Source organism: Arachis ipaensis, chromosome B04 (genome assembly GCF_000816755.2).
Source record: "Arachis ipaensis cultivar K30076 chromosome B04, Araip1.1, whole genome shotgun sequence".
NCBI lineage: Eukaryota > Viridiplantae > Streptophyta > Magnoliopsida > Fabales > Fabaceae > Arachis > Arachis ipaensis.
This window is the reverse complement of record NC_029788.2, coordinates 97,617,573-97,630,882: the sequence shown is the minus strand read 5'-3', so window position 1 is coordinate 97,630,882 and position 13,310 is coordinate 97,617,573. Positions and strand designations below refer to the sequence as shown.

At 35.3% G+C, this 13,310-nt stretch overlaps 1 protein-coding gene and 1 long non-coding RNA gene across 2 annotated transcripts; one reads left to right on the top strand and one right to left on the bottom strand.

Moving 5' to 3' along the window:
* On the top strand, window positions 2,219-3,570 carry LOC110271144. The gene is made up of 2 exons (XR_002361399.1): window positions 2,219-2,656; window positions 3,159-3,570. It is a non-coding gene; the product is annotated as an uncharacterized LOC110271144 (long non-coding RNA).
* On the bottom strand, window positions 10,688-12,957 carry LOC107636690 (protein FAR1-RELATED SEQUENCE 4-like). The gene is made up of 4 exons (XM_016340182.1): window positions 12,227-12,957; window positions 12,002-12,142; window positions 11,750-11,805; window positions 10,688-11,475 (listed from the first exon to the last, which is right to left on the bottom strand). Exons 1-4 carry the CDS (start codon window positions 12,955-12,957, stop codon window positions 10,688-10,690), a joined length of 1,716 nt encoding a protein of 571 aa, XP_016195668.1.

The following is a 13,310-nucleotide window of genomic DNA, read 5'->3' as shown; positions in this document are numbered from 1 at the left end:
TATATATATATGGGCATGGATCTTGGATATGCTCTCCCAACAAATTAAATGGAAATATTGATAAATCAAAAAAAGAAAAATATAATAGACAAAAGTACATTCGAATTTTTATATAGTGGAAAGATGTACTCCTCAATTTTTTAACAGGGCTGCTACACATCCATATAACCATATAACCAAGTTGGTCCAAACCCAAATAGAATCAGGCGCATTAAATGGCGAGTGAAAAACACGCGCCAGAGACGAAAGAAACCCCTCCTTTTTCATTCGCGCTTCATTATGAAAAAACGTTACATCTTTAATACGAAACCAAGACACGAAAACACTCATTCTCTTCGAATCTCTCTCAACATCACTCAAACTTCAATCACATTCTCTGCGGAAACCACTACTGGAAAGGAATCGGAAGAAGATTTCGCAAGCAACAACCAGAAACAAACGAAAACAGCAACAAAGACTACCAAAGGTATGAGAAAACTACTGTTCATTTAATATCTTGCAATGTTGCATTTCTCCTAGTTGCATTTTAGTTTTACTGGATTGATTTGCTTCGTTTAGTAGATTGAACTATTGTGAATGATTTTTACAGTATAACTAGGCCTTGGAATGAAATTTGTTGTTATTTTTATTCAATTCAGTGGATAGTGTAACTAGGGCTTTAAGATATATGTGCTTGTTCTTATTGGTGTGGATAGTTTAACTGGAGCTTTGAAATTGGTTGTTACTATCTTCAGTACTTTTGCATGGAAGAATATTAATCTTGTTGATTAAAATTTGATCATCATTTATTAACCACATGAACGTTTTTCGGTTCGGTGGCCTTTGTGATTTTGGTTCCGTGCATGAACGTTTTTCAGTTTGGTGGCCTTTGTGATTTTGGTTCTGTGCATGAATGAGTTTTGGTTCGGTGGCTTGTGGCATTTTAATTGACTTGATTAAGATATACATGCTTGTGCTTGTTGATGTATTGAATGAAGTGTTGAACAAAATTTTTTATTACAAAACAGAACAAGACAATATCTCCCTTTCTACAAATTTTTTAAGCATGAGTTACACTTGTCAGCAATTTTAGTAGAAAAATTGACAAAATCTCGAGACATGATGTAAATGAGTTTGTTTAGGACAATTGACATTAGAGACAACTCTTTCACTTTGATAAGCCATACTACTGTAAAATTATCTCATTATATTGGATAGATTTCAGCATGAATGGTAGTTAACTTTAATACTTAAAGAAAGATATCAAGTTTCAGTAAGAGTGTTTAAAGAAGCCAATTTGCAAATGTAACTTTGAAAGAATACCTAATTCATGAAATTCGAAAAACTTTTCTTTTGGAAGATGTTGATTTGATTAAGATATACGTGCTTATTTTTATTTGTGTGGATAATTTAACTAGAGTTTTGAAATTGATTGTTACTATCTTCAGTTCTTCTTTCGCATGGAGGAATACTATTCTTGTTGATTGAAAGTTGATCATCATTTATTAACCACATGAACGTTTTTTGGTTCGGTGGCCTTTGTGATTTTGGTTCTGTGCATGAATGAGTTTCGGTTCAGTGACTTGTGGCATTTTAATTAACTTGATTAAGATATACATGCTTGTGCTTGTTGATGTATTCAATGAAGTATTGACCAAAATTTTTTATTACAGCAAAACAGAACAAGAAAATGGCAGCAATGAAGGAGAAGCCACATTATAACGTAAGCAGATTAAATATATTTATCCGCTTTCATTCGAATAATATCTATTTTGTATTATAAATATATCCTCACATTCTGTTTCAAAACTTGTAGAAAACTCATTATTACAGATGCCAAACAAAGGCAATACCAACAGTGTACAGGGAAATGAGTCAAGAAAATAAAGATATAGTGGAAGAAATGGGATTTGGTGCCCTGGCAAATGTCCCAGAAATGAATGTCTCCAATACCCTATTGAAAGAATTGCTTGATCGCTTTGATGAAGAGAAAGGATGCCTGAAAACTCTCAAGGGGAAAATATACATAACTCTTCGGAAAGTAGCAGCTGCCCTCAGCATAGGGGTGTTCAAAACCGATCAACCAAATAGAAAAAATCGAAAATCGAACAAACCAAAAACCGAAAAAACCGAAAAAATAACATTTTGCAATTTTTCTGCGGTTCGGTTCGATTTTCGGTTCTTTTAGTGAAAACCCTAACTGAACCGAACCGAACCGGTTCACTTAAAAACCCTAATATATAAAGCCCCCTCCCCCAAGAAGATAACCTAGCCAGCCGCCACTTTCTCCACTCCACAGCGCCAAAACTCCTCCTCCTACCCTCCTCTGTCCTCTCTGCATCTAACTCGCCGGACAGCACCGTCACGGCGGCCCTTCCGCATCGCGCTCCCTCTTCTCGGCGCGGTCCTTTCTCTCCCTCCCTTCCTCGTCATGCTTCCTTCTCGTCGTCGCACACTAACCCTTAGTCAGAGAGCGAGCCCAGACCCCAGAGCTCCCCTCCCTTTCCCCTGCACAGCGCCGTCTCTGATATTGCAGCGTCGTAATTGTCCTCCACTACTCTGCCATACATCTCAATCCAGTCCAGGAGTGTTGTCGTCCTTCTCAGTCTAGTCTCGTCCCCTCCATAGCAGTCGCCGACCCACCGTGTCTCACTGTCCAGCATCTCCGTCTTCTATAGTAGGATTTTTTTAATTCTGATGATTTTGAGTTTCAACTTATGTTTATGATTCTGAATTTTTATTTCTATTTTGATGATTCTGTTATTCAAATTCTGTGTTTAGGGTTCTGATTTTTTATTGTATTTTTTTTATTGTGATTGTTGTATTTGTTTATGCATTTTGTTGTATTTGGGGGTTTTAGCTTATGAATGTATATTATTTCTAATTGTTAGGGTTCTAGGTTCTGATTGTTAAAGAAGGTGTGTTTTTTATTGTTAGGGTTCTAGGTTCTAATTGTTGTATTTGGGATTTTAGCTTATGAGTGTGTATATTTATTTGATTAAGGAAATTGCTTCTGATTGTTCAATGTATCTGTTTAGGGAAATTGGTTCTGTGGTTCACTGTTCAATATATTTGTTTAAGAAAATTGCTTCTGATTGTTCACAATGTATTTGTTCATTGTTGGTGAGCATGTTGAGAACTATCCCAATTGCTTGAAATGTTTGGATCTTTGTTTGCAGATTTTATGCATTCAGTGAAAGAGTTCATATGAACAACTTTGGAGAACCTATCAAACTGCATGTATTTTTAATGTTTAGTGAATCATGATGTTTATGTGCTAGAAATATCCTTTCTTATTGTTTAAATCTGTAGAAATTTATAGGATACAAAAACAAAAAATAGCATATAAATGGTCATGAAAGAGATTTTGTGTTATGATAATTGATTGGTGTTGTGCCAGTTCCTCTTCCAAATGAATCTATAAGCATCAGATCTCCGACTGCATTGCCTGCTGCGCCAGTCCTCGTAGAAACACTGAAAATTTATATTTATTTTATCTTGTGTTGACTACTAAACTTTTAAACTTCTTTAATTATCGTTTGTTAATTTCTTTTATCGTTGAATTTCATTGGATTAAGACTTTGTTAGTTATTGTGTATTTGAGTTTGTTGATTTCAACGTGATGACTTTGTGAAATAGCATGGTAGTTTTTTTTTTGAATTGATTGAAAAACTGAACAAACCGAACCAAACTAAACCGAATTTAATTAGGTTGGTTTGGTTCGGATGATCTCGGTAAAAAAACCGAACCAAACCGAACCGCATATTAATTATACGATTGGATTGGATGACTTTTCTCTAAAAAATCGAATCAAACCGCACCGCGAACACCCCTACCTCAGCATAACCAACGGAGGTAATACATTTTCCACTTACTGCTTATTTTCAGTTCATTGGTGTCTAGAAAATTAATTGACCATTTTTTACTGATTTTTGCTATTAAAATATTGTAGGGAATCGTTTTCCTGATAAGGTTGATTACAACAACCTGAATCCAGCAGACAAGGAATGTGCTGGATATGAGTGTAGAAGGGGAGGAGAACTAGAAAAAATTTAAGAGGACTTTTGTTGTCTTCATACAAAAGTGCTTCTTGCTCCCCACAACGGTAAGTGTGGCCTCCCCAATCCATAAGCCACCGATCTTTCATGTGGGCAACATTCGGTAATGGGATTGGGTAAAACATGTGCTCAACTTCTTGATGAAAGGAGTTGAAAACAAGAAAAAGGGGAAGAAACAGTCTGTTGATTACTGTGTTTTTGTATTAATGTTGATATACTTCCACGGAACCAAGTTTCTCCACCCGTTTGCACCTGATGCTCCCCTGCACCGTGGGTGGCCTATTGGACAAGGCAAATGATGCTTAAACGGATTTTATCCAAAGCAACAGAATCATTGGTAAATACTCTACTAAAATTCTCCCAAAAATTTGCTTTTAAATTCTTTTAAAATACTCTACTAACTAAATAAACTTCTGTTTTAGGTTATAATTAATTTATTTGTCCTACTTGCAATTGTTAGTTTGTTCATTTGAATGTTTCTGCATTAAGAAACATTTTTTTTGATGATTAAATAGTTGTCATGTACTATTCACCATATGAATATTTTTTGGTTCGGTAGGATTGCTTCATTTGGTTCACCGGATTGTTCATGTGTTTTCTTGATGATTAAATAATTGAGTCCTTGTTTCTATTGTAGGGACTTCTATACAGAAAGGAAAAAAAGAAAGAAAAAATAAAAAAAGCAACTTAGACAAGAAAGAAAAAGGAAAGAAAATAAAAAAGAAAATTGTCGAGATGGATTCTTCTTCGGAAGAGGAAAGATACTCCGAATCTGAATCCGAAAGCCAGTAAGTTTAATTTTCATATTGATTTCATTAACTTGTATTTGCTTAAATTTTTTCTTATGCGCTTGTTCATATGTATTGCAGAGAAGAAGAAATAAAAAAAACTGGAACAAAGAAAAGAAAACAACCACCGAAGGTGGTTAAAAAACAAACCAAAAAAACAAAGCCTGTGCCGATAGATTCAGAGAGCACAAGTGAATCTGAAAGCTAATAAGTATTGCATAATTTCTGTGAGACGTTTTGTTGATTGCATATGTATCAATTTTTGTTCAGCAAATGAATTAATTTTGGTTCGGTGAGCTTCTAATTTTTGTTTTAGCACTTTAATTTAGTTCGGTTTGGTAGTGTCTGTTAGTTTGGTTGACTTCATTGTTAGTGTCTTGTCTCCGGTATATATTCGATGTGTTTTTCTGTATTCCAGAGAAAATGAAATCAAGAAAACACTCGTAATAAAAAGAAAACAACCGCAAAGGGTGGCAAAAATATAAGCCCAATCTGACAAGGAGTAAGTTTCTCGAATCATATTTTCTTTTATTGATACTTAAGTATTAGGTTCCTTGATACTTATTTTATGAACTTTCAGAAGTGAACAAGCAAAAGACAATGCTGCGGAAAGAAGAAAATGAGCATTGGAGATGATAAGAGAAAAGAGATCAAAGAAAAGAAATGATGGAGCTCAGTCAACAAACATTGCTCCGGATCAGTTTGACTCTCCAAAAGCACAAAATGAATTCTCTCAGACATAAGATTTAGTTTATTATTCCCGAGTTCTTTTTCTTTCTTTGCTTACTTTTGCTACAATCTTTTCTAATTCCTCTAGATTCAATTACTAATATTTATTTATCTTGCTTAGAGTGCCAACTGTAAATCTGGATAGCGAGCAACTCTTACAGACTCAAGAAAGCTCTACACCTTCTGTAAATGCCGCGAGCAATACCAGGTAAATTAATTCACTGCATATTGTACTTTCGGTTCAGTGGTTACCCAAAAATGAATTTAATATGTTTCTAGACCTCTGCTTTTAATCTTGGTTTCTAATTTTAATTTGTTATCTTTTTTTTTTAGGAAAAATACCCCGGAAAGCCCGATCAAATATTTTAGAAAAAAGAAAATCTCCCCAAGAAAGACTTTTAAAACTCCACCAATGTAAGTTAAAAATATTTATGTTACTCTTTTAGATTTAGTTAATAATTTTTGTTTAATTAATCACAAGGAAAATGTATTTAAATGTCACTAGAGCTACAACTGGTTCTAAGCTACAAATTGTTGAGTTTCAACAAGAAACTCATTCTCAATCCTTGGAAGTGTGAGTTTTTCAATGTGCAAATTCTTATTTTTCAAAACAAATTCTAATTATTCAGCATTAACTTTATCCTTGTTTACATTCCTTAGACCTCCTCGTGCATTGTCTCTTCCAAGTTCTGTTCAGGAAGAGTTGATCAGAGATGACTTCATCTATGTCCCTCCACAAAATGAAACACAACAAACTTCTAATAATGAGTAAGTTAATAAATATTTATTCACCAGATGAATCTTGTTCAATGTTTACTACTTATACATGGTTTAATTATGGTTCAGTTGAAATCAGAAATGAATTTAATATGTTCTTGTCTTTGGACTCTCTTCTGTTTATTACAGCTGTCCTCCAGAACCCAAAAAGAAGGGTGTTATAGTGTCTCTTACGAGTTCTGTAATTGAAGACTTATTCAAAGATGACTATATCTATGAAGTTTCTAATGAAGAGTAAGTTTTACATAAAAATTCTTTTTATTAATTTTAATGGTATAGGATAATAATTCTGGGTTGTTATTGAACTATTTCTATTTAATGCAACAGCCCTGCCAAAGAACAACAGCAACAATCCTAAGAACCTCCGGGCTCTGGTGCCACAGCAATCAGAACAAGAAGCACCTGTTAATGTGTAAGCATAAAATTCTTTAACATCACTTTTGTTTAATATAATTTCGGTTCACTATAAGTTTAGATTTAGGTTCACTATTAGTTTGGATTTCAGTTCAGTATAATGATTAATGTCATTTCTGTTAAATATCATTGTTAAATATGATAATAGTTTGGGATAATTATAGAAATATTTACTATTTAATGCAGCAGACCTCTGGAATAGCCCTGTGAAGAACCAACAGCACAGCAATCCGAACAAGAAGCACCTGTTGATGTGTAAGTTTACTGCTTATATAAATACAGATAATGTTTACTGCTTATACATGGTTTAAATATGGTTTAGTTGAAACCAGAAATGAATTCAATGTGTTCTTGTCTTTGGACTCTCTTTTGTTTCTTATAGCTGTCCTCCAGAACCCAAAAAGTAGGGTGTTACGGGGTCTCTTACAAGTTCTGTTATTGAAGAGTTTTTCAAAGATGACGATATCTATGAAGTTTTTGATGAAGAACAATCCCAAAAACCTCCGGTGGCACGGCAATCAGAACAAGAAACTCTAATCTTGTCATCATTTAATAGGTATGTTACTTGCTTTTCTTTAATATCATTTTTGTTTAATATCATTTCGGTTCACTGTATGTTTAGATTTAGGTTCACTATTTGTTTGGATTTCGGTTCACTATAATGATTAATATCAATTTTGTTTAATATCTATCTTCTTGCAGTGCTGCTCAACCTAGGGAAAGGGAAGATGAAAGACCTTCCTTTAACCTTGGGATAAGTCCACCAGCATCTCAACTAACTCAATCCTCTCAACTGAGTGTTTTACAGCTTGAAATTCTGAAAGAGGCGGTGGTAGATGCTGGAGTGACAGCAACATTAAAGTTTGCCGAAGCAACAACTTCAGAGCCATCCTTACTAGCTGCTGAAGTTTACAAAACCCCGGAGAAAAAGATAAAAATCATGAACGAGTTGATTGAAAAGTGTTATCATTGGATGACACATGTAAAACAGAAAAAGATGGTAGCAATGAATATGAGGCAATATTTGTCTTGAAACATGAGGCACTTTACGAGGGGTTAAGAGAATATTTTATGTCTCTAATGCCCAAAGAACACATGCATGCCTCGGTAAATTCTTTGCCAGTTGCAATAACATTAATGATTTTTCTAAACACTCTTATATAGTATATCTCATAAATTTTCATCCTGTAGGTGGTTAGTATACACAGCATGATTCTCAACGAAATAAAAGTTCGGCGGTATCAGGAACAAATATACATTGTGCCGCTGGATATTGTGGTAAGCTAAATTTCTTATTCATTGATGATTACTTTTCGGTTCAGTGGGAATGTTAATAATGATTCACCTGATTGTTATGTATTTTGTTGAGTTCTTTTGCATGAAGAAAACTTTTCTCTTGATGCTTTAATGTTTTTCACATTTTATTCAGCATATGAATTGTGTTGGGTTCAGTGAAAATGTGATTTAACTGATATTCATTTTGCAGAATTTTATGTTGGGAACACATGGCGAGTCCTACACTGATAAGAGGACAAACAAGGCCTACAGGTTTGATATTGAGCAGTATGCCCACCACCGCCAGTTTCTTGACAAAAGGAAACTTGCATCGCATCCATTTGTAAGTTGCAATTTCTAAAAATTCTTTGATAATTCTCTTGTTTGCTATTGTTTCGACTGAAATATTCTATAATTTTCCCAAACTTCAGCTATTTGTGCCAATTTGCAATGGAGCCCATTAGTGGTTGTGGATTGCAAATGTCAACAAAAAGAAATTCTATGTGCTTGACCCTATCAATAAGCTGCCAGAAAATATACCTGATTCAAGGAAGAAACTAAACAAATTTATTGTAAGTTATTTTCTTGTAAATTATTCAAATTAATCAGTACATGAAATGAGTTCGGTTGAGTGTTGTTGATTTATTTTTTTTAATTTTTGCATACCTTTCAGGGATTAATAATTTCTCAGATGAGGGTTTATGCTGGGGCGGAACCCTTAATGGAGGATGGACTGGGAGTAGAAGCAGAGTATATCCTACTAAATGGTCAACATACAGAGTAAGAATCTTTCTCTTCTATAGTGCTATTTTTAATATGTTTTATTTTGTACACTATTAATCGTATTATACTCAATTCTTGCTTAGCTATGATTGTGGAATATACGTCATGAAATGGCTTGAAACAATTGATCCACAAAAGATCAAAAGCAAAAAGAGATATAAATATAGAGCTTGGACACAAGTTAGTACTTTCTAAATTTATAAACTTCTTTCTTTTCTGATTTCAGTTGGGTTCATTTCTTTTGTAACTAATTCCTTTCAATTGAAATGTAGGGAGAGATTGATAGCTTCAGGTACCAATATGGTCCGCACATTCTGTTGCATGAAATGAACAAAATTAGAGACCAAGTGATTTGGGAATCTGAAGCAATAAGACTCCCGAAGCCATCTGCTACCCTCTCCAGCCCTTATTGTAAATTCACATCTGGGGATTTAGATAGTAAATAGCATATACTATGATTGGCTGTTTGTAATTAACAATATTTTGTTTAACTTTTATAAAAAGCAAAAAATGCTTACTTCAAATGTATATATGTGAATATTAATCTAAATGTTAATGTTAATATTTATATTTGATTCAAGATGGATTACTCATCTGAGATGTTAATTTATATATCTGTTGGAACTGTCTGGCTGCTATTTTATTCCAGGTTCTCAGTGATTGCAATCACTAAATTTACCAATACATTACGAACTCTAAAAGAACACAATGAACCTAAATTAATACACTAGGCAAACCGAAAGTTGGAAACACAATGAACCCCTAAATCCTGAACCCTAAACCCTAAATCCTAAACACTAAAACTAGAACCCTGAACCCATAAACCCTAAAACCCTAAAACTCTAAACCCTAAAATCCTAAACCCCAAAAACCCTGAACCCTAAAGCCTGAACCCTGAACCCTATAGCTTGAACCCTGAACCCCTAAACCCTTAAAACCCTAAAACCCTAACCCCTAAAATCTTAAAGCCTGAACCCTAAACCCCTAAACCCTAAACCTCTAACCCTAAACCCTAAACCTTCAATCATCAACCCTGAACACGGTGAACCGAAATTAATACACTGGGTGAACCAAAAGTTGGAAACACACTGAACCTCTAAACCCTGAACACTGAACCCAGAACCCTGAACACTGAACCTTGAACCCACAAATCCTAAACACTAAACCCAGAACCCTGAACACTGAACCTTGAACCCACAAACCCTAAACCTCTAATACCCTAAAACCCTAACCCTAAACCCTAAACCCTGAACCCCTAAACCCCTAAACCATAAATCTTAAACCTTGAACCCTGAACCCTAAACCCTAGACCCTAAACACTGAACCCTAAACCCTTGAACCCTGATCCCTGAACCCTAAACCCTAAACTCTAAACCCAAAACCTTAAACCCTGAAAATCCATCCAAGAAAGAGTTTTAAAACTCCACGAATGTAAGTTAAAAGTAATTATGTTACTCTTTTAGATTTTTTTAATAATTTTTATTTAATTAATCACACGAAAAATGTAACTAGCACTACACCTGATTCCCGTTTCTCAAAACAAATTCTAATTATTCAACTTAGAAATTAATACACTAGACGAATAAAAAATTTGCATATATCGATATAGAATTTGACAAAAAATGTGACTATTCATTAAAGACTAACAACATTCAGAAATCAACCTTATTGTAACCATGGTGAACCGAAATTTGCTCATGGGTGAACAAAAATTTACATTAATAAAAAGTAAAACTTGTACAATCCTCTCTTGGATAATTCATATCTGGTGTATTGTAAACAGTGGAGCTTGACTGAATCGATGATCCGGAGTCTAAAAGGTTCAACTACAAAAGACATAATTAATTGTATATTAGCAAAATGAACAATTGAATTTTTAACTAATCAAAAGCAAGTCAATTTTAACTCGCTTGGAGCTGTCTTTTTCTTTTTCTTCATGGCATTTGAGATCTTTTTTTCCAGGTTTGATCCAAGTCTGTTCTTAGGCTGACCTCTTATTTTGACATGTGGTGGGCTTTGAAGGTCATTCACACTGCTTAATGTCGCTTCTTCGTGGGTTAACAAACTTTTTCTTTTGCTTCTCTCTTGATATTCTTCCATCTCCGCCATGACCTTGTCAAATGCTCGGTGCGAAATTCCGGTCAACTCTTCAGATTCGGATGTAAATTCACATATATTGTGCGACCGAAACACCAATTCGTCAAATCTCTTACTTCTTGGCCCCAGTAGAGGTTCATCTTGGCGGCTGTTGATGTGTGTATGCCTCCTCTTTATGTTCTTGCTCCAACATTCCAATATGTATTTCGGTGCCACGTTATCCACTCGCTCAAAGCTTAGGACGCTTAAGGAATGGCGGCAAAATATGCCCCTAGACTCAAATAGAAACCAATGGCACTTTACATCTCGTGATACTGCGTCATAGGTGACGACAAACTTGTTGAATGTAGAGTTGGAAACTTGCTCTATGACTTCATATGTTGTGAAACCTAGGGTGGAATGTATTGATCTTGTGATACAGTTCACTTTACCTCTGAATTGAGCTTGAACTTCCCTGAACTTCTCATGGGTATATACATGCTGCAACTGTGCCTCTATTGCTAATTTTTTTGCGCACAGTATCACGGTGTGAAAATCTGCAGCATGGAATTCTCTCTCTTCTTGCTCTTTGCTTGCTAGACAATTGTCGTATTGATTCAAGAATTGTCTCAAGGAGATATTCCATGTGATGAACTTGTTGAAAAATGAATGCATGCTCTCACTTCTTTGTGTGCTTCTCATCCCGGCCCAAAAGTGGTGATCCAAGTAAACCGGAATCCATATATGCCAATCCTCGTATAGCTCTGCAAACCAAACCGAACCCATAAGGTCTGGTGAACCGAAAATAGTGCATGCTTTGAGAAAAAAAGATATGAGCATAAAAATAATTTGAATTGAAATCTCAATTACCTGAAAGCCACTTGTTGCCTTCGAGGCCGTACTTTCTAAGGAAATAGATCCAGTTTCTGTCAAATGCTTCTTTTGTGTACGAGTTCCAAACAACATGGCTCATCTCTTATTCAATTTCGTTGTGTCCCTTGTAGCGATTTAATTTGCTTGGGATCTTCTTTATAATGTGCCAGATGCACCAGCGGTGAATTATTGTTGGCATGCATAGCTCAATTGCCCTTTGAATTGATGCACATCGATCGGTAAGAATACCTTTTGGTGCCTTCGCTCCCATGAAACGTAGCCAGCCATTTGAATGATTGGAAGTCCTCATTTTTCATCAGCGCGTATCCAAGAAGTGTCGACTGGCCGTGGTGATTCACGCCCACAAAAGAACCTAAAACCAAATTGTACCTGCATAAATAACAAGCACACGGTGGTGAACCGAAATATATACACTCACTGAACATCAAAAATATATTTGAAAGAACTGAATACTTGTTTGTGTTATAGGTGGTGTCAAATGAAACCATGTCTCCGAAATAATCAAATGCATCCCTACTTCTTGCATCAGCCCAGAATGCATGTTTAATGCAGTGATCGCCTTCAAGGTTGAGCTCAAAGAAGAAATTTTGGTTTTTCTCTTTCATTCTTACTAGGTACTTTCCAAATTCTTTGGCATCGTCTTCTTCGGAAATATTCCGTACTTCTCTTGTGATGTAATTCCTCACATCTTTTTCAATAAAATCTAGTTCACGGTGGCTGCCAGCTGCTGCCACAAATGATTGGTAAGTTTTGCTCGGTCTGATTCTGGCTTCTTCGTAGGTTTCGATGGTGCGACGCACAAACATGCTAAGCTCCCTGTGTTGTTTGAGCATCTCAGGCTGGTCTAGACAACAAGGGTGTGAGTGATTCAAAACAACTTTGGAAATTGTCCAAAGACCAACATCCTTCATTATGTGTACGTAAATTCTAGCTGGACAATTTAACCCAGCTGAAGGGTTTGTGTTCAAAGTTGGAGATATCTTGGATTTCCACCTCCCCTCTCTAGAGCATACAATTAGTTGATTCTTAATCTTTTCTCTGTCCCGAGTCGTGTTCCTTATTTTCGTAGAAAAACCGGCAAGTTTAGAATAATGTTTGTAGAACTTTCTAGCTTCTTCTAGTGTCTTGAAAATCATTCCCACCTTTGGGACAAATTTTTCATCAACAACACAGCTGGTTTGCATGGTGAACCAAAATCTTAATTATGGTGAACCGAAATCTTAATTACATTGAAAGAATTATATAGTGCTTAGGGAACAAAACAGAATATATTCGTCTAATTTTTTTTACTCCTTTCTACATACGGAACCGAACACATGCACATGGTGAATCAACTCTTTAGTACTTACAGAACTAAAAAGTTACTCACAGTTACTCACACTCACAGTTACTCACAGTTACATATTATCAATTCAATTCAATTCAATTCAGATATAGATCACCTCAGTCCATTCAATTCACTTCAAATAAAATTAGCAATTTTCATTCCATTGAATTAGATTCAAAATTCAATAATCCAAACTTCATCAAATTGATA